Consider the following 27,389-nt stretch of genomic DNA (forward strand, 5'->3'; position numbering starts at 1 on the left):
CGTGACGTTGCACCAGCCTGAGGCGCGCCGTGCGTTCTCCCGGGGGAGTTTTCCCTGGATCACGGGACCCTGGCAGTGGCGGGCTGCACAGGCTCCCCGGAAGGCGGGCGTGGAGAGTGACCTGTGCTCGCACACAGGCTTCTTGGTGGCGGCCGCAGCAGCCTTAGCGTCTCAGGCCCGTGTCTGTGGTCCGCGCTTTTAGCCACGGCTCTCGCCCGTCTCTGGAGCTCCTTTAAGCAGCGCTCTTAATCCCCTCTCCTCACGCACCAGGAAACAAAGAGGGAAGAAACACCTCAAAGTGATTTTTAAAAAAGAAAAAATTTACAAGAAAAGATTTGGGAATTTTTTTTTAATGGACTTAATCAAATTTAAAAAAATCGAGGGATCAAAAGAAACAAGAAAGTGAAAAGACCCCATAGAATAGGAGAAAATATTTGCAAATTATATACCTGATAAGAGTCCAGTATCTGGAATATATAAAGAATGTTTATAACTCAGCAATAAAAGGACAGCCCAACTACAAAATTGGCAAAGGATTAACATCGCTCCAAATAAGATAAACAGGTGGCCAATAAGCACATGAAAAGAGTCTCAACATCATTTTTCATTATGGAAATGCAAATCAGAGCCACAAGATAACACTTCACATTCACTAGGATGGCTATTATCAGAAAGATGAACAATCACCAGTGTCGGTGAGGATGTGGAACCCTCACACGTTGCTGGTGGAAAAGCAAAAAGCCACTTTGGAAAACAGTTTGGCAATGTCTCAAAATCTTAAACATAGAATTACTATGTGACCCAGCAATCCCCTTCCTAGGTTTATACTCAAAAGAATTAAAAACCTATGTCTACACAAAAACAAATATGTGAAAACTACCAGCATTATTCAGGATAGCCAAAAGCTAGAAACAACTCACATGTTCATCAGATGATGAACAGATTTTTTTAAATGTGTTATATCCGTATAATGAAATATTATTCAGCCAAAAATAGGACCGAAGTACTGATACATGCTACAACATACACGAACCTTGTAAACATTATGTAAAAGAAGCCAGACACAAAAGGCCACATACTGTATGATTCCATTTATATGGAGTATGCAGAATAGACAAATCTGTAGAGACAGAAGGTAGGTTAGTGATTGCTAGGGGCTGAAAGGAGGAAAAGATTGGGGAGTGACTGCTAATTTCTACAGGGTTTCTTTTGAAGTGATGAAAATGTTCCAGAATTAGATATTGGTGGTGGTTGCACAACCTTAAGCAATTAACATTCACAGCACTGGAGATAGGGCACTAACTAGTAAAGAGGGCCTGCGAAGGTCACCGTCAGTCTCTACTACACCTGCCCTTCCTTTTAAAATCATATATTTCTTTCAGATTTTACATCATCGATTAAGGTCTATAATTTCTATTATAGCATTTTCTAAATTCACTGCATGCTATGCAAACACTTGTCAAGTTTCAAATTATAATTTTATATCTTATCCCAAGATTTGGCAGAAATAAACATATATTCTTGCTGTTTAAAATCTTCTCTTAGTTCTCATTTTCTGAAATTAAAAAGTACTGAATTTTAGCTTACCCTCTTATGGGAGTCCTGCCATTTTAAACAATCATGTTAGCTCTGCTTTTTGGAGGACAGTATGGAATAATGATGAAGTACACAGGCATTCTGGCAGCCCAGCTGTCCCACCTGCCAGCCCTGTGATCTGAGGCAAGTTGCTTAACTTCTTCACTGGTGCCTCAGTTTCCTCCCACATTAAGTGGGCCTCATAACCACCAGTATTTCATAAAGTTTTGTAGGAGTTAGTACCTGTAAAGCACTTAGAACAAAGAACAAATCCTGGCCTATAGTAGGAGCTCAATAAATATTTGCTTATATTTTCTAGGTCCTCCCCAAATATTCTTTTAAGCTTCAGCAACAGAAACCCTGTGGAGTATTGTAACCACAGAAGGCAACGTGAGTTTAAATGGATTTTGCTTTCTGATTTGTTTCTTTTCTGATGACCTTCCTGAATGTGTCAACTTTTTTCTTAGCCTTTTTGGATACAATAGCACATGGGCTTAAGTCTTCAGTGAAATAAAAACTTCTATAACCAGTTTCTGAGTAAACTGATGGTTCTATAGACATCATCCTATTTGGATTGTCTTTCTTCTAAATACTTCACCTAATATTGCTTCACCCTAAAGTTCATTGGAAGCTTTTACATTTACTAGTGCAACCATAGATTTTTAGTCCTATAATCAAAGAATTTTACATATCTAGGGACAGACGTTTTGAAATCCTCTAGTTCAAACTACTTATAGTCTAAACTACAGATGAGGAAATTGACTCTTAAGAAGATTATATGACTCTTCCAAAATCACAGATACTTCGGTGATTTTTTCTCTCTGGTATACTGAATTATCTCCCTTTTCTGCAACTTCATTCTCATTAATGAAGCAATTTATTGTCGAAAATAGTATCATAAAATTGTATAAATGCTGCTTTCCAATAATACTAAAGGTCTATTGAGTTCTCTTCACCACCAATCAGGAACCTTTACTGGAAGCTTGTTCCTGATTGGTGAAAGCCTGCTGTAACAGTGGAATTCCAAGGAGTAAACAAAAAAGCATAGCAACAACTGAGTTTGCTGTCTCACTACCCTGAGCCTAGGCCAACCTGGACTCCTTCATCCCAGATGAGGTGGCCTCTACATTTTATATGAAGGCTCTGATTTTCCCTTCAACTGTGATCCACCTTATAACATGGCAATCCAATACAGACAGGAAGATAAAACTGAACAACACAGCTAAAATAAAGTATATTCCCAGGTAAAATAGACAAATGCTTTCATTTAAAATGGATTAGTTTGATGAGCTTCAGTTACAAGGCCACAGGAAGGTACCAGTGCACAGGAACTGTATCTATGGGCAGTGTCACCAATTCCTACTAGTGGCAGCAGCTGTGGTGGGTGACATGACTCACTGGAGTGTGTGATCTCATAGCCAGAAGGGATTTGCAAACAGCTCTGATCATTAGTCCCATGCTGTGGAAACAGACATGGAGGAGTGCTGTGCTTCTCATAGCTATAGAGGGTCCTGGTTTCCTAAGAAGGAATGTTCACATCCCAGAGCTGGTAGTTTGGTGCCCTATCCCTAGGTGATGAGAGGAAGATGCTTTTTATAATGACTGCCAAGTTGGAGTGGAGTCTCTCTTTGCATTTTCTGGGGGAAGATTCTACCATATTATTTTTTAATATAATTTTTTAATTTACAGAATACCTACTGTGGAGACAGGATGAAGTTGACCAGTGAAAAGTTGCCCAAGAACCCCTTTTATACTTCTCTATCCCACTATGCTGCTAATAAACAAAAACTCTTCCAATGGAGAAAGGAAAAGACTGGTACAAATCCTGATAATATTTTCACTAAAAGTTAATTAGGTACACCAGAGCAAAAGAAACAAGAAATATGAGTCTTATTGCTGGCAAGCAAGCGGTTAAGTTTACAGTCTTTTCTAGCTTTTCTGTAAGAATCTGTGAAATTGCTTGAAGCTACCTGGTAGCAGATCATCAGTGAAGAAGTTTCATAATGAGATCCTGATCCTGGTTTTACTCTCAGGACTTTAGGACACCCTTCTGGAAAAGAGAAGCCAGATGTCAGTTCTGTTAAAGAGAACAGTACCATGCTTTACTTGAAATTAGCATTTAAAGCTACCATTTTTTTCTATAGACTTAAAAAAATTAAATTGGGGATGGTTAGCTCATCTAGTTAGAGTAGTTCTAATTAAGACTCAAATTAAGAATTTCACTCACCCAGAGGCCAGCTTTGTCTGAAGAATTCCACGTAGACTGCATTGCTAGAGCTCCTGCCTAGTAGAAAAGAGGGTTAGTTTGACAACCAGCCAATATATTTCTTAATTATATAAGGCACAGTGTCAGGTATTGTGATAGTGCTTTCTTTTTTTAAGGTAGTGCTTTTTCCTTGAACTAAGGAGGTCAGTTTTAGGAATGAGAACTAGGAGGGAAACTAGTACAGTGTCAGATGAATTCTATTTAATTTATTACTTTAAGAGAGAAAATTCATATTGTATGGATAAAGATGGAATTCTTTACTTTTTAAAAAATCAGATCATTACAGCCATGCTAGTTTGGTGGAAAAGGCATTGCACCTCTTGAAGGAAAGAATAAGAAGAGGGGATACTCTGGCATATTTCCTACGAGGTCAACTGTATTTTGAAGAGGTATCATTTTTTGTTGATTTGTTTTCATATAAAGCTGCTGTTAGATCTTCATAGCAAAATTTCCTATAGAGTTCCTTACATTGTTAAACCAGGGAAATTCTGTCAAATTCCATAGATTATTGTTGTGGATTTAAGTATGATAAATTGGTCCCAGCTTACGGAATATTCAACCTTTCTCCATAAAAATCATTCTAATTAATGTCATTTATAGGAGTCATTTTGGTATGAAATCCATTTTCACATGATAAATTAAAAATCTAATTTTTATATTTTGCCCGATATATTCAACATCATTTATAAAATATTTTCATTTTATTAACAATGAAAAATCCTGATTCTTATCTAGTACTTAAAGGCAGCTTTATATGTTCCTATATGGAGTAAGGAGGGAATTTCCCTCTTTATCCACATTATGCTGAGGTTTGCAAAGTAGGTCTAGGAGGACCTATGCAAACTATCACTCCAACTTCAGCAATATAGCTTCAGTTGTTCATTGAACCCCAAGGGAAGATGTGAAAAGGGACCAGCTGTCCCCAACCCCTCACTATCCATTGAATGTTTGGGCAGCTGTTCAACTATATCCCACTTACTTATCTTTTGATGGCTCCTTCATTCATTCTGGCAAAAAATATTTGTTGAGGACTCATAATGCACCTGTCACTGTGAGGATCACGTAGCACAATGGTTCAGAGAATGATCTTTCAGCTTTGGGCATAGGTTCCAATACGGTTCTATTTCTTGTTAACTGTATCCTTGGGCACAAATGCTTAACCTCTTGGTGCCTCAGTTTCCTCATCTATAAAAGAGGGTAATAATATGTATTTCATAGAGCTATTATGAGGGTATATTAATTGTAAAAATACTAACAGGGCCTGGCACCTAGTAAGTGCTTTATAAGTATTTGCTACTATTATGCTAGGTACTAGCTATACAGTAATGAGGGGGTTAGAATGGGCCCCATTTCATAGAGCTTACAGTCTAGAGGAAGAAATTAAATTAATATATAATTAAAAATAAGTTAAAGTACTATGAAAGCAATTAACTGGGTACTCTGAGAGAGAATAACTTAGGGATAGGGCGGAAATACCTGTTGTTGAAACTAAAACTTGAAGAAAAGGAAACAGTTAATGCAAACAGCCACAGGGAAGTGCATTCCAGGTAGAAGGGAGAACAAATGCAACGTTTCTGAGATGAGGAAGAGTTTGGTGAGCTCTAGGAATTAAGAGACCAATGTCATGGTCAGCGAGGCAGAGAATGACTCTAGATAAGCCTTGTTTAAAATGTAGTGAGAAGCCATTGAAGTGTTTTGAGACTGTGATGAATGGATTGGAAGGGAAGCATAGAACCAAGACCAGTTTAGGGGAAAATTATACTAGTTGGGTCAAGAGAGGATGGTGATCTTGACCCAGCGGTGGAGCTGGGTCCTGGATTTATTTTGGAGATACAAGTAATGGCATCATGGACTGAAAAATAGAGAAGTGGGGAGGAGTGAGTTTTGAGGGAACCATCAGGAGGTCAGTTTTTGGACATTTTATGTTTGAGATTCCCCTCAGTCATCCAAGTATACATGTTTCAAAGTAGAAACTACATGTAAGACTCTAGATCTCAAAGGAGAAGTCTGAGTTGAAAGTATATATCTGAGATTTTCCAGCATGTATCTGGTATTTAAAATCATGAAAAACTAAAAGGACTTCCTTTCTCTTCCTCTGTATAGAGTATTCTAAGTTTTCCAGCCCTCTTATATGTTGGCCAAACACTAGCCAGAAAGGAGAATGAATCTTTACAACTCAGTCATTTACTCATTGTTGTATGTTCTTTAAGATAAATATTTGTTAGCATTTTGGTACAGTTTTTATTAATTTTATCAGTTTGTTGATTAATTACAGTTTATGAAAAGAGAAATTCAATTGTTTCTGTGTTTTCCAAAAGTTGCTTTTCTCTGGCCTGCTCTTCCTAGTAATGACCTTCCAACTCAGAGACTCTCTTTCCACTGTTACAAATGATTTATTCTTTAGCGTAAGGCATTTTCCATGGTGGATTAAGACATAAGCCCCATTTTTTTTTTTTTTTTAATGAGGTACGCGGGCCTCTCACTGTTGTGGCCTCTCCCGTTGCAGAGCACAGGCTCCGGACGCGCACGCTCAGCGGCCATGGCCCACGGGCCCAGCCGCTCCGCGGCATGTGGGATCTTCCCAGACCGGGGCACAAGCCCGTGTCCCTTGCATCGGCAGGTGGACTCTCCACCACAGTGCCACCAGGGAAGCCCAAGCCCCATTTTTGTTCCTTACACTTCAGCGTATTTGTTATTATATCCTATAACGCTGAGGAGCCTTAAATGAATGACATATAACACGTAGGTTTTCATAGGAAGTATGGGAGAAAGATAATTTTGGAGAATCACATGTTTGTTTTTCTGTGTCTTCTCCCTAGCTAGAAAATGGCAAAACTGGAAGAGCCATATCATAGTGGATATTTAGTAGTAGCAGATATCCTGATGTTTATCTTTTCTCAGAGTCTTTGGCCCCATCTCTGAAGTTTCTCAGACTCCAGGAGTAGCGGGTGATATGGCAGGCTGGAATGAGCAGAGGGCTAGGCTATCATTTAGACAGCGGTTTGGCAATAGCCAAGAGTAAGAGTGAAAGCCAAAGAGAGTCTGACCTAGGTTCCTCCTGGTCAGTTCCCTCAGTTGCCATATTTAGGTTTATTTTATTGATTTTATAGTGTGTTGATTGTTGTCAATAGCTTACTTGCAAATTCCATAAATTTGTTGCTGTCTTGTTTTATTTGGTGCTGCTAGCTAGAGTTAGGTGGGAACTAAGTATTTGGGATTACTTTAAGGTAATAATGAAAATAATTCAGTATTTCCTGGGAGCTTACAGGGATGGTATAAAGAAGCATTAGAACAGTTTGAAGAAATCAAGGAAAAGGATCATCAGGCAACTTACCAGCTAGGAGTGATGTATTATGATGGTCTGGGGATAACCGCAGACGCTGTAAGTTATTGTTTTGTTCACAGTGTTTAAGATTTCATTGTTTATGGATTATTTGATATATTTAAAATTATATTTTAATGATATATTTCTTACTTATATTTAAATAATTATCTATCATTTCAGCATTTAAAGGATAGCAGTAGTCATTTTTACATTTACGTGAAAAACAAATTTCTTTTTGCCCCTCTCCTTGCTACTATTAGCCGTCAATAACATTTTTGCTTTAAAATGTTTTCCTTTGTTTTTAAAAGTTACTTCAAAGCTACATGAACATGGAGAAAAGTTAGAAAATAAGCAAAAATAAGATCACTCCAAATTTTACTATCAAATATGAACTTTGTTATTAGAGTATATTCTTCCATGTATTGCCCTATGCAAAAAAAAAAAGATAAGCTGAAACCAGAATGTGTTCATTAGACAGTCACACTTGCTATGAAACTTCTTAAGTCTCTCTCTAGAATGCGAATTTTTTTGAAAAATTGGTTTTTATACTTATTCGTGCTTTCTAACTCAATGGTCCCCTATTTCTATTTAAATGGTATCATGACTGCACCATCACCCAAGTTATAGGATTATTTAACATGGAATTTAGAAATAGGTCCTTGGAAAATGGTAATAACGGTAGGATAATATTCATCACTATATCTTTTTAAAACTTTTAAACAATCTAACCAGAAAGAATTTACATAAACAAAAAGAATCAACAATTTGAGTTTACCAAAGATATAATAATAATACCAGTGAAAAATATTGGCTGCACAAAAATAAAGCGGAAAGCAATAAAATGCTTAATTTCTGACAGGGCCTAACCAGAAGAAATACAATAGAAATTAGATGACAATTGAACTCTAGTCTCAAAAAGTTAAGAAAACACATTTTGTCAATCAAACATGAGGAGACTGGGGAACAAATTGCAATGAAACAACTTAAACTTGTGAAAACAAATCTTTAAAAATTTTACTTTCCAAAAATAGAATTTATACTGAATACATCTACCAAAACTAACACATATTGCCTAATACCATTTAATACCCAGTTTATATTCAAAATTCTCAAATTGTCCCAAAGTAGTCTTTCAAGCCAGCATTCAATCAGAGACCACCCAATGCATTGAGTTGTAATATCTACAAGTTTCTTTAATCTAGATTAACTCTCTCTCCTGCCTTTTTTCATAATACTGACTTTATTAGAAGTGACACTTATATGGTACTTATGCAGAAAAATGTCTTCTTTTGTAATTCATACTGAAATATTTAGGGGTGAAGTGTCCTGATATTTTCATATCGGCATATAACTTGAAACAAGTCACCAAAAAAGACAGATGAAGCAAATATAGCAAAATGTTATTACTGACAATCTATGTGGTAGTTATGCAAATTTTTTTTTTTTTTTTTTTTTTTTTTTTGCGGTACGCGGGCCTCTCACTGCCGTGGCCTCTCCCGCTGCGGAGCACAGGCTCCGGACATGCAGGCTCAGCAGCCATGGCTCACGGGCCCAGCCGCTCCGTGGCATGTGGGATCTTCCCGGACCGGGGCACGAAGCCGTGTCCCCTGCATCGGCAGGCAGACTCTCAACCACTGCGCCACCAGAGAAGCCCTATGCAAATTTTTATGTAATATTCTTTCTACTTTTCTGTATGCCATTCTTAGACCTTCTGTATTCTCAGCCTTTTTCTCAGACTACTTCCTTCACTTCCTTGCCTTATCAGAAACTTGGTTGTCCCACAAGCAGCCCTCTTTAGAGGAGGCCTCTCCTTACAACCTCCCAAAGTACCATAGTGCTCAAAGGTAGAGCTGGTATTATTTTCATTTCCCAATTCACTTTCTAGCTATTATTTCTCCTCCACCTCAGGCACAAAGTGTACCTACTTTGAAGTTCATACCAACTCCTTGCTTTCCTAGTTCTATCAATTTCCTGGTTGTTGGGAATTTTCTAATGTTAACCTGAAGACTTTGGCTCTGGGATTACATTTTCCTCCCTGTGTCATTCCACCATTTTATCTGATACTTGAATGAAGAACTGAGCAGCAAGAAGGAGCAACGTATAGGTCTAGATGAATCACATTCCAGGCAGAGGAAATAGCTAGTGTTCAGGCCTGAGGAAGGATGGTACAGCTGGAGTACAGTCAAAACAGTGAAACAGGGACCAAACCACGTGGAACTTGGCAAACTACGGCCAAATGGATTGTATTCTCAATGCAGTGTGAAGACACCAAAAGGGAGTGCAATTAATATGATTAACATTTTTAAAGATCATTTTGTCTGTTGTGTGGAGATTGGATTGAATGGAGGCAGGAGTAGAAGCAGGAAGTCCAGTGAGGAAGCCAGTGCAGATAAAAGAACAGCTTTAACTGAAATTATAGTGGTGGGAATAGAGAAAAGTGGACAGATCTAGGATGTGCTCTTAAGAGGATACAGGACTTTCTGATGGATTGGGAGAGGGGCAGAGATAAGGGGAGGAATCAAGGATGATTCCTACTTTTTGTCTTGAGTGGATGATGTTGCCATTTAATAACAATGGGGTGACTGAGGGAGAAGCACATTTGGCGTACAGGAGGAAAAGCGAAACAGTTATGTTTGAATGTTTCATTTGAAGTACCTGTTAAGACACCTAAGTAGAGATGTCAGGTAGAGAGTCTGGAGCTCAACGGTGCCATCAGGACTAGAGAAATCAGTGGGGGGCTATCTGTGGAGCAGTGGGAGTTACAGCACCAGCTTGGATAAGATTGCTGAATGAGTGAGTATCATAGACAAGAGCCACAGGTCAAGGCCAGGGACTGGAAGCCCTCCAGTATTTCATGGTCATAACGGAAAGAATAGCTAGCCAGCAAAGGAGAAATGAGAAGGAGAGGACAGGGAGGACAGAGGAAAATGAGGACTGTGTGGTGATCTGAAAGTCAAACGACGAAATTGTTTCAAGAGGGGAGTGGGGCTTCCCTGGTGGTGCAGTGGTTGAGAGTCCGCCTGCCGATGCAGGGGACATGGGGTCGTGCCCTGGTCCGGGAAGATCCCACATGCCGCGGAGCGGCTGGGCCCGTGAGCCATGGCCACTGAGCCTGCGCGTCCGGAGCCTGTGCTCCGCAATGGGAGAGGCCACAACAGTGAGAGGCCTGCATAACGCAAAAAAAAAAAAAAAGAAGAAGAAGAAGGGAGTGATCATCTGTATCAAATTCTGCTGAGAGGTGAGTAGAATGAAAACTGAGCACTTACTATCAGACATACTAAGATGAATTTCACTGGAGATCTTGACAAAACCATTTCAGTGGGACCAAGGTCATAAGGGACCAAGATTGGAGTGGGTGGAGAAGACATACGGATGTAAGGAAGTGGAGATAAGCACTGAGCTTTGTTATAAAGTAGAACAAATATATGTGCAATAACTGGGAGGGATCATGGGATCAAGGGAGAGTTTTCTCCCAGATCAAAGATATTACATTATTATTTGTAAGTTGACACACGATCTGGTAGAGAGGAAAAAATTGATGATGAATCAGGTAAACTGATAGATTTGGTGTTTCTTTCAATTCTTTCTGTTTTCTCAGTGAAATAAAAGACAAGCCATGTGTTTGCTGTGGCAGCATGTATCCTAAAATTCTAACAATTCAGAGAAAATAAGCATAGCCCCTGTGCAAAGATGACACACAACTCCATGAACTGTTCCATATTTTTTATAAAAATATTTAAAAAGTTGAAGCCATGAGCTGAGACTGAGGAGAGGGAGCGAGGGGACAGCAGAAGTCTGAAGAGAAAGGAAAAGGTTTGAAGTAGTATCTTCTCTTCCAGATAAGTGGGAGAGATCATTGATGAGACAAACTGATAGTATTGCTTGTGAGGGGAGAGCTCGCTCTGAAATTTGAAGTCACAAATTGTAGGAAGGACCTGTCAGCATGGTTATGTTTTTCTCCAGCCATGTTCAGTGGTTTAAGTACAGCAGAGTAGCTGGAGAAATAAGATATCTGCCACAGGAGTGAGTGTCATGGAGGGAAAGAGGGACAAAGGAATGAGTACAGTGACAGATACAGAATAAGCTGATGTGGGAAGAACACGAAGGTGTAGAAAGACCAGGAAAATTGGTAGATTCGATGGGTTGGCATATGGCAACTCCAAAATAGAGTGGCTTAAATTTAATTACATATGGAGGCCAGTGGAGCAAAAAAGAAGATGGCCTCTGTAGGTCTGTTCAGTTAACCCAAGGTAAAGGGGCAAAGAGCAAATTCTTTTAATGTTTATCATTTTATTAATTTACCGAGTTCTTGACACTAATTTGGTCCAGAGTCTGGTGGAAACAAATATGCTTTGTGTGGTAGGTTTGAAATGTCTTGAAATTTACGTGTTATAAACCCCAAAATATTGATACAAAACTGCATTATGTTTGCTTTAGTCATATAACTTTTGAAAGAAATTGAAAAGAAAACATACACAGGTATGTATATATGTGCCTGGGTATCCTTTTATATTTGTACATATTTACCATTTCTGAGGCTTTACATTCCTCCCTATCAATCTGCGTTGCCATCTGGCACCATATTCCTTTTCCGTTCAACCTGAAGAATTTCCTTTAAAGAGCATTTCTTGTAAGTCTGCAGGTAATGAGTTATCTCCAATTTTATAATTACCTGAAAATGTCTTCACTCTGCCTTCATTTTTGATGAATTGTTTTGCTGGTTGAGTTTCTCCTTTCCTCACTTTAAAAATGCCATTGTAGTGCTTCCCTAGTGGCGCACTGGTTGAGAGTCCGCCTGCCGATGCAGGGGACAGGGGTTCGTGCCCTGGTCCGGGAAGATTCCACATGGCGCGGAGCGGCTGGGCCCGTGAGCTATGGCCTCTGAGCCTGCGCGTCCGGAGCCTGTGCTCCGCAATGGGAGAGGCCACAACAGTGAGAGGCCCGCGAACCGTGCGCAAAAAAAACCCCCAAAACAATGCCCTTGTAAACTCTTCTAGCTTCTGACAAGAAGTCAGTCTCTGATTGTCTTATGTTCCCTGTATACGTGTCCTTTTTCTCTGGCTGCTTGCAGGATTTCTATGGATTTCAGCAGTTTGACTATGATGCATGCCTAGGAGAGGGTTTTTGTTTATCCTGTCTGGGGTTCATTGAACTTCAATGATCCCTTTCAGTTGCAGTTCTCAAGAGTCATTCCTCTTCCAGTTTGTGTTTGCTTTGATAAACTTCCCAGTGCCTTTAATAACTTTTTTTAAATTAATTAATTCATTTTTGGCTGCGTTGGGTCTTTGTTGCTGCGTGTAGGCTTTCTCTCGTTGTGGAGAGCAGGGGCTACCCTTTGGTGCAGTGCCCGGGCCTCTCACTGCGGTGGCTTCTCTTGTTGCGGAGCATGGGCTCTAGGCGCATGGGCTTCGGTAGTTGTGGCTCGCAGGCTCTTGAGCACAGGCGCAGTAGTTGTGGCGCATGGGCTTAGTTGCTCCGCGGCACGTGGGATCCTCCCAGACCAGGGCTCGAACCCGTGTTCCCTGCCTTGGCAGGCGTATTCTTAACCACTGTGCCATCAGGGAAGTCCCTCCCAGTGCCTTTAGAAAGTTGTTCTTTATGTTTGGTCCTGATTTAATCACTGCTATCTGTGGGAGGATTTACACGAACACTTCACTCTACTACCATTATACTGTAAGTTCTCTCTTACTAACCAGTTGGGGAAAAAAAATGGTAGACACCTACCTCACACACTCACAGAAGTAAATCCACATGATCTGGGACTCGGTAAAACACCTTTATTTTCTCATCTATTACTGTGTTGTTTAGCCAGCAATAGCACTTCGAGAGACTAGTGAGGAGTAAAAGTTAGAATGCAGTGTATACAAATGTACTTGACCGTCAAATATTATTTTCCTCTTTGGAGTGATTTTTGAAGGTTTTGAAACTGGGTTAAATCCACTTCACCTGCCTTCACTAATCAAAGTCGTTTTAAGACTCGTGTGTCCTCCAAGCTGCACCTGCATAAACAAGATGTTTGCCTGAGTTGTTTTCTGGGAACTTGGAGCCAGTGGCATCTAGTTTGAGCTGAGCTGGTTAAGACTAGATAGGACCGTCGACTCTCCAGCTGGGCATCCACCGGCGTCCATTGCTTCATGATGTTTTGAACGTGCAGAGGCCTGCATCTTAGTTACACCTGCGCAGAGAGACGATTACCCGCCAATTCCCACATCTTTTCCCAATCACCTTTCGCCACGCCCCGCACGCTCCCCGTGCCTCGGACCGCCCTGCTGTTTTTTATTCCTTATCCCATAAATACCCCGAGCTGCCTGCTTGCTGGAGGCTGGTTTGAGATTTGTTCTGCCGTCTTCCGGTTTGGCTGCCTCTTTTTGCTGCAAACCTCGGTGTCTCCGCGTTTGGCTTGCTGTGCGTCTGGCAAGACAGATCTGGTTCGGTAACACACGTGGTGAGCCAGCCAAGAGGTGAGTCCAGGCGAACCTTTGGCCCACGGCTCGTCGGCCCCTTGCAGGCACTGAGGTCCGGTGGGCCAGCCCGAGCAGCTCCCTGGCGTGTCCGTTCCCAGACTGACCCTGGGTTTTCAGGGAGGCACTGCTGACCTTCCGTGCTTAGTTTCATCTTGTAGCAAGGAGAGGAAATGGAGCAGGACCCTATGGTGCTTCCCCTCCATGCCCTCTGCCTGTCTTCTGTCTGTAGAAAAACTTTAGTCAAAGAATAAATTCAGAGAAGTGAGAAAGTGCAGAAGCAAAGGAAAACAAGACCAAGTAATAATAGTTTAGTCACTGAATGAAGTCGGGGACCATTAGTCCCTCCTCATAGGGCTATAGATAATATTCTGGGCCGTCTCCTTTGAGCTGTTTTATAGATACTGAAACCCACACTAGGTGAAAGAAATTAACTACATGATGACCAGGCTGTGTAGCCATGACATAAGCTGCCACAGTTCTGAGAACTGGCTTCAAAGAAATGGGAACAAACCGACCCTGGAACTGAAGACTAACTGTACTTAAAACAATGAAGATGACGCTGACCAGACCACCACGTGCCCAATTTCAAGGTGACTGTCGGAGCTGACTGGGCTGTTTCTGCATGTAGCCCCCTCCCTCTGCCTAAACACCCCTGAAACTCCCCTTTAAAAGTGCTTGCCCAGGGCTTCCCTGGTGGCGCAGTGGTTGAGAGTCCGCCTGCCGATGCAGGGGACACGGGTTTGTGCCCCTGGCGGTTCGGGAGGATCCCACATGCCGCGGAGCGGCTGGGCCCGTGAGCCATGGCCGCTGAGCCTGCGCGTCCGGAGCCTGTGCTCTGCAAAGGGAGAGGCCACAACAGTGACAGCCCTGCATACCGCAAAAAAAAAAAAAAAAAAAAAAAAAAAAAAATGTGCTTGCCCTCTGACTTGTCAGTGAGGAATCAGTCTCTGAACATAAGTCCACCATTCTCCCCGTTGCCGGCCTCAGAAATAAAGCAGACTTTCCAGTAGCCTTGCCTCTTGAATATTGGTTTTTGAGTGGTGAGCAGCTAGACCCGTCTTTCAGTAACATTTTTGGGGGTTTGGGCTTTTGGATTTGGAACATGTTTTTAGGGTAAACCTCGTTAAAGAAATGTACTTGTGCCTAGATTGTCTTTGGAACCATGAAGGATCATGGGTCAGAGGCCCACCTGATGGGATTTTGGTAGACAATATAAAAGGTTACTGCTGCTGAGGTACTCTGTACCTGAGTTTATGGCCCAGGGCTCTGGATTTTGGTTTTGTTTTTGTTTTGTTTGTCCATGTCTGTCTATGTCTGATTGTCTTAATTGTTAGGAATTGGCTACAGGGGGTTGAGCTTCTTGGCGACTGTAGCAAGGACCCTAAGATTTTGTTGCTGCACCCACCTGGGAACAAAGCTCCTTCAAAATGGGCAATGTTAATTCAGTTCCCTCTTGCAGCCGTCTAGGCTACATTCTCCAAAATTGGGAGACTTTCTGTTATGAATCCATGGAGAAATAAAAGATGGTTATTTTTTGTAATACTAAGTGACCATAATATTCTCTAGACTCTGGAGCACAATGGCCTGAAAATGGATCCTTAAATTACAATAAAACTTTGCAAGTAGATTTATTTTGTAAACAGGAATAAAAACGGGATGAAATACCTTATGTACAGTCTCTTATGTTCTTGAATCAGAATTAACCTGTGTAGAGTAGATGTAAGGTAATGGTCCAACAGGAAGGAAAGGCACAGACATCTGTTTTGCTGGATTCTAATGAGAAGGAGGGTGACTTGAGGGCTGAGTGGCCGCTCGGACGCTCCCCTCCACCCTTACAGGGTGGCGCTGCCGCTCCTTCACTGTCAGCATTTGAGCCTCAGGCTCTCGGGCCCCTGTGCCCTCCACCCCAGTCTCTGAGGGTTGAGAAACAGGAATGGCCTCCCCTCTCATTACCTGCCAGGGTGTGCAGCTTGGCCATGGGTGCGACCCAAGTGCGGATAGGGCAATATCCCTTAAGGCAGGTCCCCGTGGGGTCTGTGAATGCCGAGGCTGGGCAGCTGCTGGGATGGATCTGGGTCCACTTCCCTGTCCGCTTTGGATTTATTTAACTGGAAGAATAATATGCCAACTTATAGAGATGACTCGAGAATGGAAAACCTTCATTGATTTTTGTTTTTTTTTTTTTTGCAACCCACAAACTAACCTGAGCAGATGTTCAAAATGTATTAAATACCCTCCTCACTTCAGAAGAGCATAGGATGGTGCTGGATAAAGCTCGAGAGGAGGCAGATCTGCTTCGTGCAGAAACCCCTGGCAACCCGGTGAGGGCTGCTGTGTGCGGGGCTACACAAAAGCAGATCCTGATGGGGATGTGAATGCTGGAGACAGGCCCGAACTTTACTGAGATTGCGTTCTTGCAGGATTGCGAAGAGGGATGCCAAAACAAGCCTTAATAAAGTACAGGAGGTAAAACAGACCAAATGAGGATCCTTCAGAATTTCCAGAAAGGGTCTTTAAAGCTTATAGGCAACATACAAAGAGAACTTATAAAAGTCAGAGTGACCAGTTTTGGTCAGAGCGCACCCAGTATACAGAAGAAACTGCAAAAGATGGAAGGGCCTTTAGGAATGTCTATGTCTTGACCTGTTGAAACTGCCTTTAAAGTTTCTAATGGCGGAGACCAGGTTCAGGAGAAAAGGGAACAATGGAGAATGAAAGAGGCTGCTCTGCGGGCCGCTACCTTAACACCGGGAAGAGCTGGATGGAATCAAGGACTCTCACAAGGGACTCGGCAAAAGCTTCCGCTCACACGGGCACCCAATAGCCGGACTCCGCCAGTGTGCATATTGCAAACAGGAGGGACACTGGAAAAGAGGGTCCCGTCCTAAGTAAGCCTCTTGAAGGTAAATAGCTGGCACATCGGATGCCCGAGCTGAGAATGACAGTGACCAAGAATGCCAGGCCCTAGGGGTTCCTTTAAATCTTGTAAAGTCCATCATTTCCTAAGCAGAGCCCTGGATGACTATGACCGTGGGAAATTAACTTGGATTTTGCTTGATATTGGACCATTTACTCAGTTTTAAATACCTGGCTTTCTAAGCTTCTTTCTAAAACTATGTTAGTAACTGGGGTGTCCAAAGAAACCTAGAAAATGCCTTTTTTTCCAGCTGCTAAACTGTCAGTTGGGGAAAACGCATCTGAAGCATACCTTTGTATACATGCCTGAATGCCCCATTCCCTTTCTGAGACGAGATTTACTAACTAAATATCAGGGTTACCTTTGCCCCTGAGTGGACAGACATTAAAGTACCACCAGAGCAGGCTTGTGCATTGCAGGCTTTATTACTCCAGTCCCCAAAAGAACAGCCTGCAACTGTTCCAGAAGAGATTTGCAAAGGGGAGTCCGAAGACCTGTGCAGACGGGAGGCTGGGAATAGCAAAGAGCTAGGCCTATACAGCTTAGGATACCACCTGAGGTCAGCTTGTACACGATTTAAGAACAGTTAGATTGTAAAAGAGACTAATCCAGTAGTCCCTAACCCATATTCTCTGCTCACTAATCTGTCCAGACATTGCTGGTTTACTGTATTAGAGTTGAAAGATGCCTTTTCTTGCATATCCTTGTTTTAAATCCCAAGAGTTGTTTGTTTTCAAATGGGAAGATCTTGGTACTAAGAATTAAACAACAGTACTGCTGGACAGTACTTCCTCAGGGATTTAAAACTTTACCCGCGATGTTTGGAGAAATCCTGGCAAAAGATTTGAGGGACCCTCAACTAAATGAGGGAGCCCTGCTCCAGGACGTGGTTGATGCTGGTTACCAGTAAAACAAAGGACACAGACCAGAACATGGTTTTTTTTTTTTTTTTTTTTCAGAATATGGTTTTGATTTCAACCTTTTTGGTTGCACAGGTCTATCAAGTATCCAAGAAAAAGCACAGAGTTCTCAATCCCTCTGTTAAATATTTGGGTTTTGAACTCTCACAAGGACAGAGAGACTTGCCCTCTAATGGAAGGGAAGCTCTAGCTAGGGCTGCAGCTCCCACCAAGAGATAATTGCAGGAATTTCTGGGAATGGCTGGGTTCTGCCGTATTTGGGTCCCCAACTTTGGACTCATAGCAAAACCCATTTAGGAAGCTCTTAAAGGAGACAATGAACATCTAGACTGAAATCATGGAGGATAAACCCTGAAGACCAGCTCCATCTTCGCGGGTTGGGACCTTATGAGGAATGCACCGAAAAAGGGAGAAAGCACATTGCGGGAGGAATACCGCAGTGGTTCCAACCCTGACGCTGACTTTCCCGAGTGGGCAAGTGAACCCCCAGAAAAAAGCCACGGGAAAGAAATTAGGGTGAGTGGGATTGCTGCAGTGGTGGCTTTGAAAAGTAAAATTTAGAAAGCAATTTAAATAATTTGCTAGTAACCAGATTGATTTTCTTTTGTTCTGCCTTCTCTTTGTTTCGAACCTCCCAGGCTTGGACAATTCAGTGATTAGGATTTTTCAATCTTTGGCAAAAGTAGGTAATTTCTCTAGCTTTTGGATATGTCATCTAAAACCTTCTGTATTTGATCGTGCTGACCCCTGGGTTGTGCCTGTCGTTAATTTTTGACCATTCCCTAACTTCACCGTGACTTCAGGTGTGCACATATCAAATTAGGCTAATCAACAAAATGTCCTGTCGTGTTTTTTTCTTGAATAAGCCAAAATTTGGTCTCCTTGTGTCCTCAGAATAAAAAACAACCAAAAAACAAACAACAACAAAAAAAATCCCTGGCACCTACCCTTGTTAGGGTTCTATTTGGTGAGGATATTGTAGAAACCACACTTAATTCTCCCAGCCTGTGTTCCTTCGATACTATCTGTTTCAGTCAAAGGTGATAATGATCAACACACTCCAATTCGTAAAAAAGTAAGACCCCAATCCCTGGCTCGCCAGTGTCCTAGGTAAAATCCCTAAAAATGAGTCAAAGTGTTCGCACGTCTGGCGTTCTGTATGCCCTCACAGTGTACATATTTGCCCCACCCCGTACCTATTTGCCTACAGTTTTTATTACCAATCTTGGGCCTATGAATGCCTTGACAGCTGGTGCATAAGTGGTATTTGTTTGGGATCAAAATGTTAACTTGAAACCAGGAACAAGAGAATATTCTCAAATGAGTGCTAAATAGTTTGATTCCTCAAGCCCCTGTTAGGCCTATGCCCCTTATCAGCAGGAATTAGCCAGAGCTGTCCTCACCCTTTTTCCTCAAGAGTTGAGTAATGATCGAAAAGCAAGGGGGGACTGAAACCATGGGTCAAATCCACTTCACCTGCCTTCAGTAATCAAGGTGGTTTTTTAAGACTCTCATGTGCTCCAAGCAGCATGTAGCCTAAACAAGATGTTTGCCCGAGTTGTTTTCTAGGAACTTGGAGTCAGCTGTGTCTAGTTTGAGCTGAGCTGGTTAAGACTGGATAGAACCACCGACCCTTCAACTGGGCATGCCGTGTCTGTTGCTTAGTGACTTTTTGAACGTGCAGAGGGCTATAGCTTAGTTACACCTGTGCAGAGCAAAGATTCCCGCACCTTTTTCCAATCGTCTTTCTCCAGGCTCCCCACACCTCCAACTGCCCGCTGCTTTCTACTTTATCCTATAAATACCCCGAGCTCCTTGCCTTTGGGGAGGCGGATTTGAGATTTGTTCTCCCATCTCCTGCTTGGCTGCCTTGTAAACCCTCTGCTGCAAACCTCGTGGGCTCAGCATTTTGGCTTGCTGTGCGTTGGACAAGAGGAACATAGTCTAGTAAACAATTTGTGTCTGGGTTTTTGGAGGGAGGAAAGCCTTTTGTTGGTGGTTAGAACGTCCTCTGTGTTCTGTGACTATGCAGATGTCGTATGAAGATGAGTGTAGTAGACGTAAATTTATCACTGAGCACAGCTAGGGAATGTGTGCTTGAAGAGAGAAGACAGAGTTTGGGGCTTACACGTGTCCTGTAAGGATTAAAAATGTGGAAGTTACTGGCTATCCTTACACTGTAAGTTCTAAGAACTGTGCCGATTCAGAATAAGGGCTATGAGGAGAGAAGAAGGAAACCATATTGAGAGGTAATGCAAATGTGGAAGCTATAAAATGAAGGGAATGCTTTATATCCCAGAGCTTCTGGGAACGCTGACCCAGGAGATAGACTTTGACTTATTTCTAGCCCTGCAGAGTCCAGGACAACCATACCTGTTAGGTATAGACTCATGACATTCTACCTCATGTCGGAGGGTGAACGCTTTACAGCATTATTGGGAGAAAACTTAACTTGGGTAAAACTAAACTAGGACTTTCTGTTTTGTTCTTTTCCTTTGTGGAAGGAAAAAGGAGTGGAATATATGAAGAAAATCGTTGATTCTCCATGTCCCAAAGCAAGACACTTAAAATTTGCAGCAGCTTACAACCTTGGAAGAGCTTATTATGAAGGAAAAGGCGTTAAACAATCAGACGAGGAAGCTGAAAGGTAATCTGACTTGAGAACAAGATTTTTGTTTTAATCAAATGCCTTAAACAAAGAATAACTTGCCTTGCCCTTCTCTTCTAGACTGTGGCTTTTTGCTGCAGACAATGGAAATCCAAAAGCTAGTGTGAAGGCTCAAAGTATCCTAGGATTGTATTACTCAACAAAGGAACCCAGAGAGTTAGAGAAGGTAACAGTGATTTATTTGTTTAAATCCTAGCATCCTGTGTAGATTAATATTTGGTGAGGAGTAAGTATGTAGTCTGAATATCTCTTACATTTCTTTCAATGTAAAGAAAGCTTACGTTTTAGGATCTCCAAACTCATTTCACCTTTCCTCAACTATGAATGCTGCCTTCCCTGCCTCTACCAAAGGAGACCACGGATGTGAGCACTTTGTATGCTATAAAAAGCACACATACAAAATATTCTACCATAAAAGGTAAAAGAGGAGGGAGAGTCAGTACTACCTCTTTAATCACCAATGATGGAAAACCCTTTCCAAGAAATCTTACAAGGAGAAGGAAATGAGGCGTTAAAGGCAAACTTGTAGGAGGCACATAACCCCCAAGATCCTTGTCAGATAACTGAGGAGCTACTTGGAAATCGGTTTGAACTAACTCAGATGCACTGTAGCTGAGTATTGAGCAAACGTGCTTGGACCACATGCAGGTTTTTATCCTTGGTTTTCTTTGATCCCGTTGGAGCTCCAAGAGGATCTGAGAGATAGCTGCAATCTCACATCAGCTGCTCTCCTCTCCTTGCTGTGCCTCATTACAAAGCCTTTCAGACGCTTGGTTCCTATTTCCCACCTTTTTGGTCCTTCCTCTGGAAAATCTGAAAATCCTGAAACTTGAACAGCTGAGCTCGAGCCAGTGACCTCGCCTATACTGTGGGCAGACAACGGGCGGGCTCCCCTCAGCACCCTCTCTCAGGCATGCGAAGTTGGTGCTAGTCTGACATACATTCAGGGGGTTAGAACGGTGTCCTAGAGATGAATTAATAGTACTATCTTATAGAGATATTCCATTTATAATCCACCTTGTGAATACTAGGGAATTGTGCTTTCTCCTAGGCGTTTTATTGGCATTCAGAAGCTTGTGGCAATGGAAACCTGGAATCCCAGGGTGCGCTTGGGCTCATGTACTTTTATGGACAAGGCATCCACCAGGATACCGAGGCTGCCCTGCATTGCTTGAGGGAAGCAGCAGAGCGTGGAAATGTCTACGCTCAAGGGAATCTCGTGGAGTATTACTATAAGATGAAATTTTTTACAAAGTGTGCTGCATTTTCCAAAAGGTAAGCTGGATAAAAGTATTTACAAAAACTCTTACTAGATGTTCTATGCCAGGTCTGTTTAATAGAACTCGCTGCAGTATTGGAAATGATGGCTATTGGTACTTGCAGTGTGGCCAGTGCAACTGAGGATTGAACTTGTAATTTTCACTGGATTTTAATTTTAATAGCCACACGTAGCTCCTGGCTACCATATTGGATAGTACATCTGTTAGTCTGCAGAACTTCAGTGCTATTTGCTCTGTATACCAGCTAAGTAATCTTACACAAGTTTAACTTTGGGGGCATCAGTTCTTTTGTAATCCTGCAGAAGTATTTTCTTCTTGATTTAAAAAATATAGTGAATATAAAGTGTTTAACACAGCTTGGCACATGAGAAATACTAAACTTTTTTTCCTACACCCTTAGCCATAGGTTCTATAATTGCACAATTACAATATAGCTTGATGAGGACTGCACAATGAGAATGGTTAAAAGACTCCAACACTAACATAAATTATATGGAAATTTCTCTCCTCTGAGGCCATGTACTTTCCTGCATTTACCCACAATGTACAAATGCAACAGACCTGGGTGTCCTCTAAAATGGCTATAAGGCCATGCTGCCCTTTCCCTCCCAATAATGCCCTTCCCACGGAGCCCACAGGTTCCCCTCTCCCTGAGCCCAGTGTGAGGCAGACATCCACACTGAAGGATGAAGGAATTGCTTTTACCCTCTCCTCCCCAACATCATGGCCTCCAGGCAGCAGGCCACTTAAAGGTGTGGTCTCTGATGTCTCAAATCCTCTAGTGCCCATATGGTTAAAACTAAGACTTCGAACAGTTCTTTTAAAAATTTTGAAACTTTCCATGTTCCTATTTCCCACAGTATTATGGCTGACGTGGAGTTGACTTGTTTTCATGTAGTTCTCCATTGCTGTATCTGGGTTATAGAGAAGGACTTTTTATTGCCCGTTATCATAGATGTGTAAGTTTATTAATGTGTTTTCTGGTCCTGTGTGACTAAAGTCCAAATTCAAGGTTGATGTTTAAATACCCAAAGAGATAGAAAAATATTTTTTTCCCATTGTTTAAATCTGCAAAGTGATGAGTTCTTGTAATATATATATATATATATATATATATTTTTTTTTTTGTTGTTGTTGTTGTTGTTTTGTTTTGTTTTTTCTTTTTGCGGTACATGGGCCTCTCACTGTTGTGGCCTCTCCCGTTGTGGAGCACAGGCTCCGGATGCGCAGGCTCAGCGGCCATGGCTCACGGGCCCAGCCGCTCCGTGGCATGTGGGATCCTCCCGGACCGGGCCACGAACCCGTGTCCCCTTCATCGGCAGGCAGACTTTCAACCCCTGCGCCATCAGGGAAGCCCAAGTTCTTGTAATATTTTAAACTTAATTTTTTTTAGTGGTTATTAAGCCTGACCAGTATAATCCTAGGAAGCCATATAGTAACCACTGTAGTTAGTTCCGATTCTTCTGGTGTTAGTTGACTGTTCTATTTACCCTTCACCACAGAGCAAACAATTTTGTTCTCAAACTGGTAGAAATAATAGAGAAACCACTTGGGGCACATGGACAGTTTCTGGGCATGTTTATAAAAATGTAAACTATAACTGATACTGTTTTTAATTTCACAACTGGATGTTGTAACAGGATTGCTGACTACGATGAGATTCATGACATCCCCATGATAGCCCAGGTCACGGACTGTCTCCCAGAATTCATCAGCAGAGGCATGGCCATGGCCTCTTTCTACCACGCACGGTGTCTGCAGCTTGGCTTGGGTATCACAAAGGATGAAGCAACAGCTAAACACTATTATTCTAAAGTAAGCCTGACAACAAATATAAATTGACTCAATAGAAATTTCTGGGTTTTTAGTTGAGACTTGGACATCTTTTTAAATCAGTGTTTTTATTCCTACTTATTGTGCACATAACCTCTGTCTACCAAGAGGATGTCAGACATGCAGCTTGTTTGCAAACAATTCTGTCATTCTTTTTAATAATTAAACACAGATGGTAAAACTTCTATTTTTTTTTAATAGTCTGTGCCTACAAGACACCTTCAGTTTATTAATTTATTTATTTTTGCTGTGTTGGGTCTTCGTTTCTGTGCGAGGGCTTTCTCTAGTTGTGGCAAGCGGGGGCACTCTTCATCGCAGTGTGCGGGCCTCTCACTATCGCGGCCTTTCTTATTGCGGAGCACAGGCTCCAGACGCGCAGGCTCAGTAGTTGTGGCTCACGGGCCCAGCCACTCTGTGGCATGTGGGATCCTCCCAGACCAGGGCTCGAACCCCTGTCCCCTGCATCAGCAGGCAGATTCTCAACCACTGCGCCACCAGGGAAGCCCTAAAATTTCTATCTTAGATGCAAATTATTCTATTTCACTGTCTGCCGCCTAAAGCCCAGCACCAAGACCTTAAACCCAGAACGTGCATGCCTTCTTTCACCCAGAAAAAGTGTGAATCTCTATTTCATTCTAGTACATTAGAGTACATTTCATTAAGGTTTCTTTTTGCATGACATCTACCACACTTAGGTGGATATTGATGAATTTGAGTTAACCAGTTAAAATAAGCCTTTTCATGTTTTAATCCATGTGATCAATTTATTTAGATAGTGAATGGATTTCACATCTAAAATCAACTGTTAAAAAGTGCAGAGGGGGCTTCCTTGGTGGCGCAGTGGTTAAGAGTCTGCCTGCCGATGCAGGAGACACGGGTTCATGCCGCGGTCCGGGAAGATCCCACATGCCGCGGAGCAGCTGGGCCCGTGAGCCATGGCCGCTGAGCCTGCGCGTCCGGAGCCTGTGCTCCGCAACGGGAGAGGCCACAACAGTGAGAGGCCTGCGTACCAAAAAAAAAAAAAAAAAGTGCAGAGGGAGTGTGAAAGGGAATCATGAATAGTAACTGCAAGTTTAAAAAACAAAAAACTGCACAACTTAGGTCCATGACATCCATAAGTCCAAATGAGAATTAGATCATAAAATTTCATGCAATGCCAAACTGTTCAAGCTGGAGCCAGGGAACAAGGCAAGGAACAATTTTCTAAGTCCCTTGCCTAAATCTGATCACGTTACAGCAGTGGTTCTCAAAATTATTTGCATAGTAAAATCACATGGGGAATCTCTTAATAATTCCTAAAGCTCAGGCCTTATTTCAGAAAAATTAAATCACCATCTCCCAGAATGGGACACAAGCAGATTTGTTTAAGCTCCCCAGGGGGTTCCAATGTGTAGGCAAGTTTGGAATCTAAGTTATTTTGTTGGAAATTTAAAATTTCCAGAGTATTAAACCCATACCAACACAAATAGAGGAACACAGTACAAAAATACAACTGACCTGGGGCTTCCCTGGTGGCACAGTGGTTAAGAATCCACCTGCCAATGCAGGGGACATGGCTTCGAGCTCCGGTCTGGGAAGATCCCACATGCCGTGGAGCAACTGAGCCTGCGCTCTAGAGCCTGCACTGTAGAGCCCGCGAGCCACAACTACTGAAGCCCGCGGGCCTAGAGCCCGAGCCCCGCAAGAGAAGCCACCACAGTGAGAAGCCCACATACTGGAAAGAAGAGCAGCCCCCGCTCGACGCAACTAGACTAAGCCCATGCGCAGCAACGAAGACCCAGCACAGCCAAAAAAACAAATACAACTGACCTTTGAGATATTTACCATTACACCATTAGTATGAATAACAGCTGTCTTTGTTTAATCTAAGTGTTCTGTATATTATACCAATTTCCAAACCAAGTCAATTTCAGATTCTATGCTATCTTTGGTACCCTTTCCAAGTAAACATAGCAGAGAGCTCTGGGTGGAAAATATCCTGAAATATGGTATATGTTCAGCCTAAATAAAAGCATAATAAACAAATTACAATTTTAAAACTATTTTCCTTATAGTGGGAGATAATACAGCCCCGTTACTCAATTTTGGCCACTGGATTTTATGGGAGATACTTCCTCTAAGTTTTCTCCATTTTAAAAGTAAGCCAGTGAAGGACCTGGAATCATGTCAGATGAGGCACAATAACAAACTCTGAGTATTTTACTCAGAGAAAAGACGTGAGGGGCTTCTGATAGCAGTCTTCATCAGACTGAAAGGCTGTCCTACAAAAGAGGCATTGTAGGGAAGGGAGAATGACAGCCCATGGCAGTATGTTACAGAAAAGATAAGGCCACAGATGAAGAGACCCTGGGCTGAAAGTCAGGAGCCCCAGGCCTGGTCTCAGCTTTGCCACCCTCAGACTGGGTGACTACCCACTCCTTTCCCTCTCAGTTTCCAGGAAACCAGCAATGTATGTCCTCCTAGGAACAGTCAACGATTCTAAAGGGTTGGGGATAGGGGATTTTAGCTTAATACAAAGAATCTTCTAAAATAACTGTTTATAGGTAAAACCTTAGTTTTTATTTCCTAAAGGTGGTGACTTTTTAAATATTTATTTATTTTTGGCTGTATTGGGTCTTTGTTGCTGCATGTGGGCTTTCTCTAGTTGTGGCAAGTGGGGGCTACTCTTCATTGTAGTTCGCAGGCTTCTCATTGTGATGGCTTCTCTTGAGCATGGGCTCTAGGTGCACAGACTTCAGTAGTTGTGGCACGTGGGCTCAGTAGTTGCGGTGCACGGGCTTTGTTGCTCCGTGGCGTGTGGAATCTTCCCAGACCAGGGCTTGAACCCGTGTCCCCTGCATTGGTAGGCACATTCTTAACCACTGTACCACCAGGAAAACCCAAGGTGGTGACTTAAAAAAAGTTTTTTTTATATTGGAGTATAGTTGATTTACAATGTTGTTGGTTTCAGGTGGACAGCAAAGTGATTTAGTTATACATATATCTTTTGTTTTTTTTTAATTTATTTACTTTTGGCTGTGTTGGGTCTTCGTTGCTGCGTGTGGGCTTTCTCTAGTTGCAGCGATTGGGGGCTACTCTGTTGCAGTGTGCGGGCCTCTCATTGTGGTGGCTTCTCTTGTTGCAGAGCACGGGCTCCAGGCGCGTGGGCCTCAGCAGTCACAGCACGTGGGCTCAGCAGTTGTGGCTCGCAGGTTCTAGAGCACAGGCTTAGTTGCTCTGTGGCATGCGGGATCCTCCCGGACCAGGGCTCGAACCCGTGTCCCCTGCATTGGCAGGCGGACTCTCAACCACTGTGCCACCAGGGAAGCCCCATGTATCTATTCTTTTTCAGATACCTTTCCCATATAGGTTATTACAGAGTATTGAGTAGAGTTCCCTGTATTATACAGTAGATCCTTATTGATTATCTATTTTACATATAGTTGTGTGTATATGTTAATCCCAACCTCTGAATTTATCCCTCCTGCCCCACTTTTCCCTTTTGGTAACCATGTTTGTTTCTGAAGTCTGAGTCTGTTTTGTAAGTAAGTTAATTTGTACCACATTTTTAGACTCCACATATAAGTGATATCATATACTTGTCTTTCTTTGGCTTACTCACTTAGTATGGTAATCTCTAGGTCCATCCATTGTTGCTGCAGACAGAATTATTCCATTATTCCAGGTCTTAGTTGCAGCACGTGGGATCTTCGTTGCGGTGTGTGGGATCTTTAGTTGCAGCATCCTGCATGCTGCAATGAACACCTGGCATGCTGCAACTAAAGTACCACGTCTTCTTTACCCATTCATCTGTCAATGGACATTTAGGCTGTTTCCATGTCTTGGCTATTGTGAATAGTGCTGCTATGAACACTGGGGGGCATGTTCTTTTTGAATTATGGTTTTCTCCGGAAATATGCCCAGAAGTGGGATTGCAGGATCACATCGCAGCTCTATTTTTAGCTTTTTGAGGAAACTCCGAACTGTTTTCCATAGTGGCTGCACCAATTACATTCCCCCCAACCTTGTAGGAGGGTTCCCTTTTCTCCACATGCTCTCCAGCATTTGTTACTTGTAGAAATTTTTTTTTACATCTTTATTGGAGTATAATTGCTTTACAATGGTGTGTTAGTTTCTGCTTTATAACAAAGTGAATCAGTTA

At 42.2% G+C, this 27,389-nt stretch overlaps 1 protein-coding gene and 1 non-coding gene across 2 annotated transcripts in view; both read left to right on the forward strand.

The window, feature by feature from the left end:
- The first annotated feature begins 3,270 nt into the window (after nucleotides 1–3,270).
- The window catches only part of LRP2BP (LRP2 binding protein), a 42,146-nt gene continuing 18,027 nt past the window's right edge, over nucleotides 3,271–27,389 (forward strand). Inside the window, exons 1-7 of the mRNA XM_060001148.1 lie at nucleotides 3,271–3,391; nucleotides 4,118–4,230; nucleotides 7,110–7,223; nucleotides 19,972–20,114; nucleotides 20,196–20,301; nucleotides 21,187–21,410; nucleotides 23,056–23,230. Coding sequence (XP_059857131.1) covers nucleotides 3,286–3,391; nucleotides 4,118–4,230; nucleotides 7,110–7,223; nucleotides 19,972–20,114; nucleotides 20,196–20,301; nucleotides 21,187–21,410; nucleotides 23,056–23,230 — 981 coding nt within the window. The 5' untranslated portion in view covers nucleotides 3,271–3,285. The remainder of the gene's footprint in view (nucleotides 3,392–4,117; nucleotides 4,231–7,109; nucleotides 7,224–19,971; nucleotides 20,115–20,195; nucleotides 20,302–21,186; nucleotides 21,411–23,055; nucleotides 23,231–27,389) is intronic.
- Nucleotides 10,789–10,891, forward strand: LOC132417775 (U6 spliceosomal RNA). Its single transcript, XR_009517928.1, has one exon. It is a non-coding gene; the product is annotated as a U6 spliceosomal RNA (small nuclear RNA).

This window comes from Delphinus delphis, chromosome 21 (genome assembly GCF_949987515.2).
Source record: "Delphinus delphis chromosome 21, mDelDel1.2, whole genome shotgun sequence".
NCBI classification, from domain to species: Eukaryota; Metazoa; Chordata; class Mammalia; order Artiodactyla; family Delphinidae; genus Delphinus; species Delphinus delphis.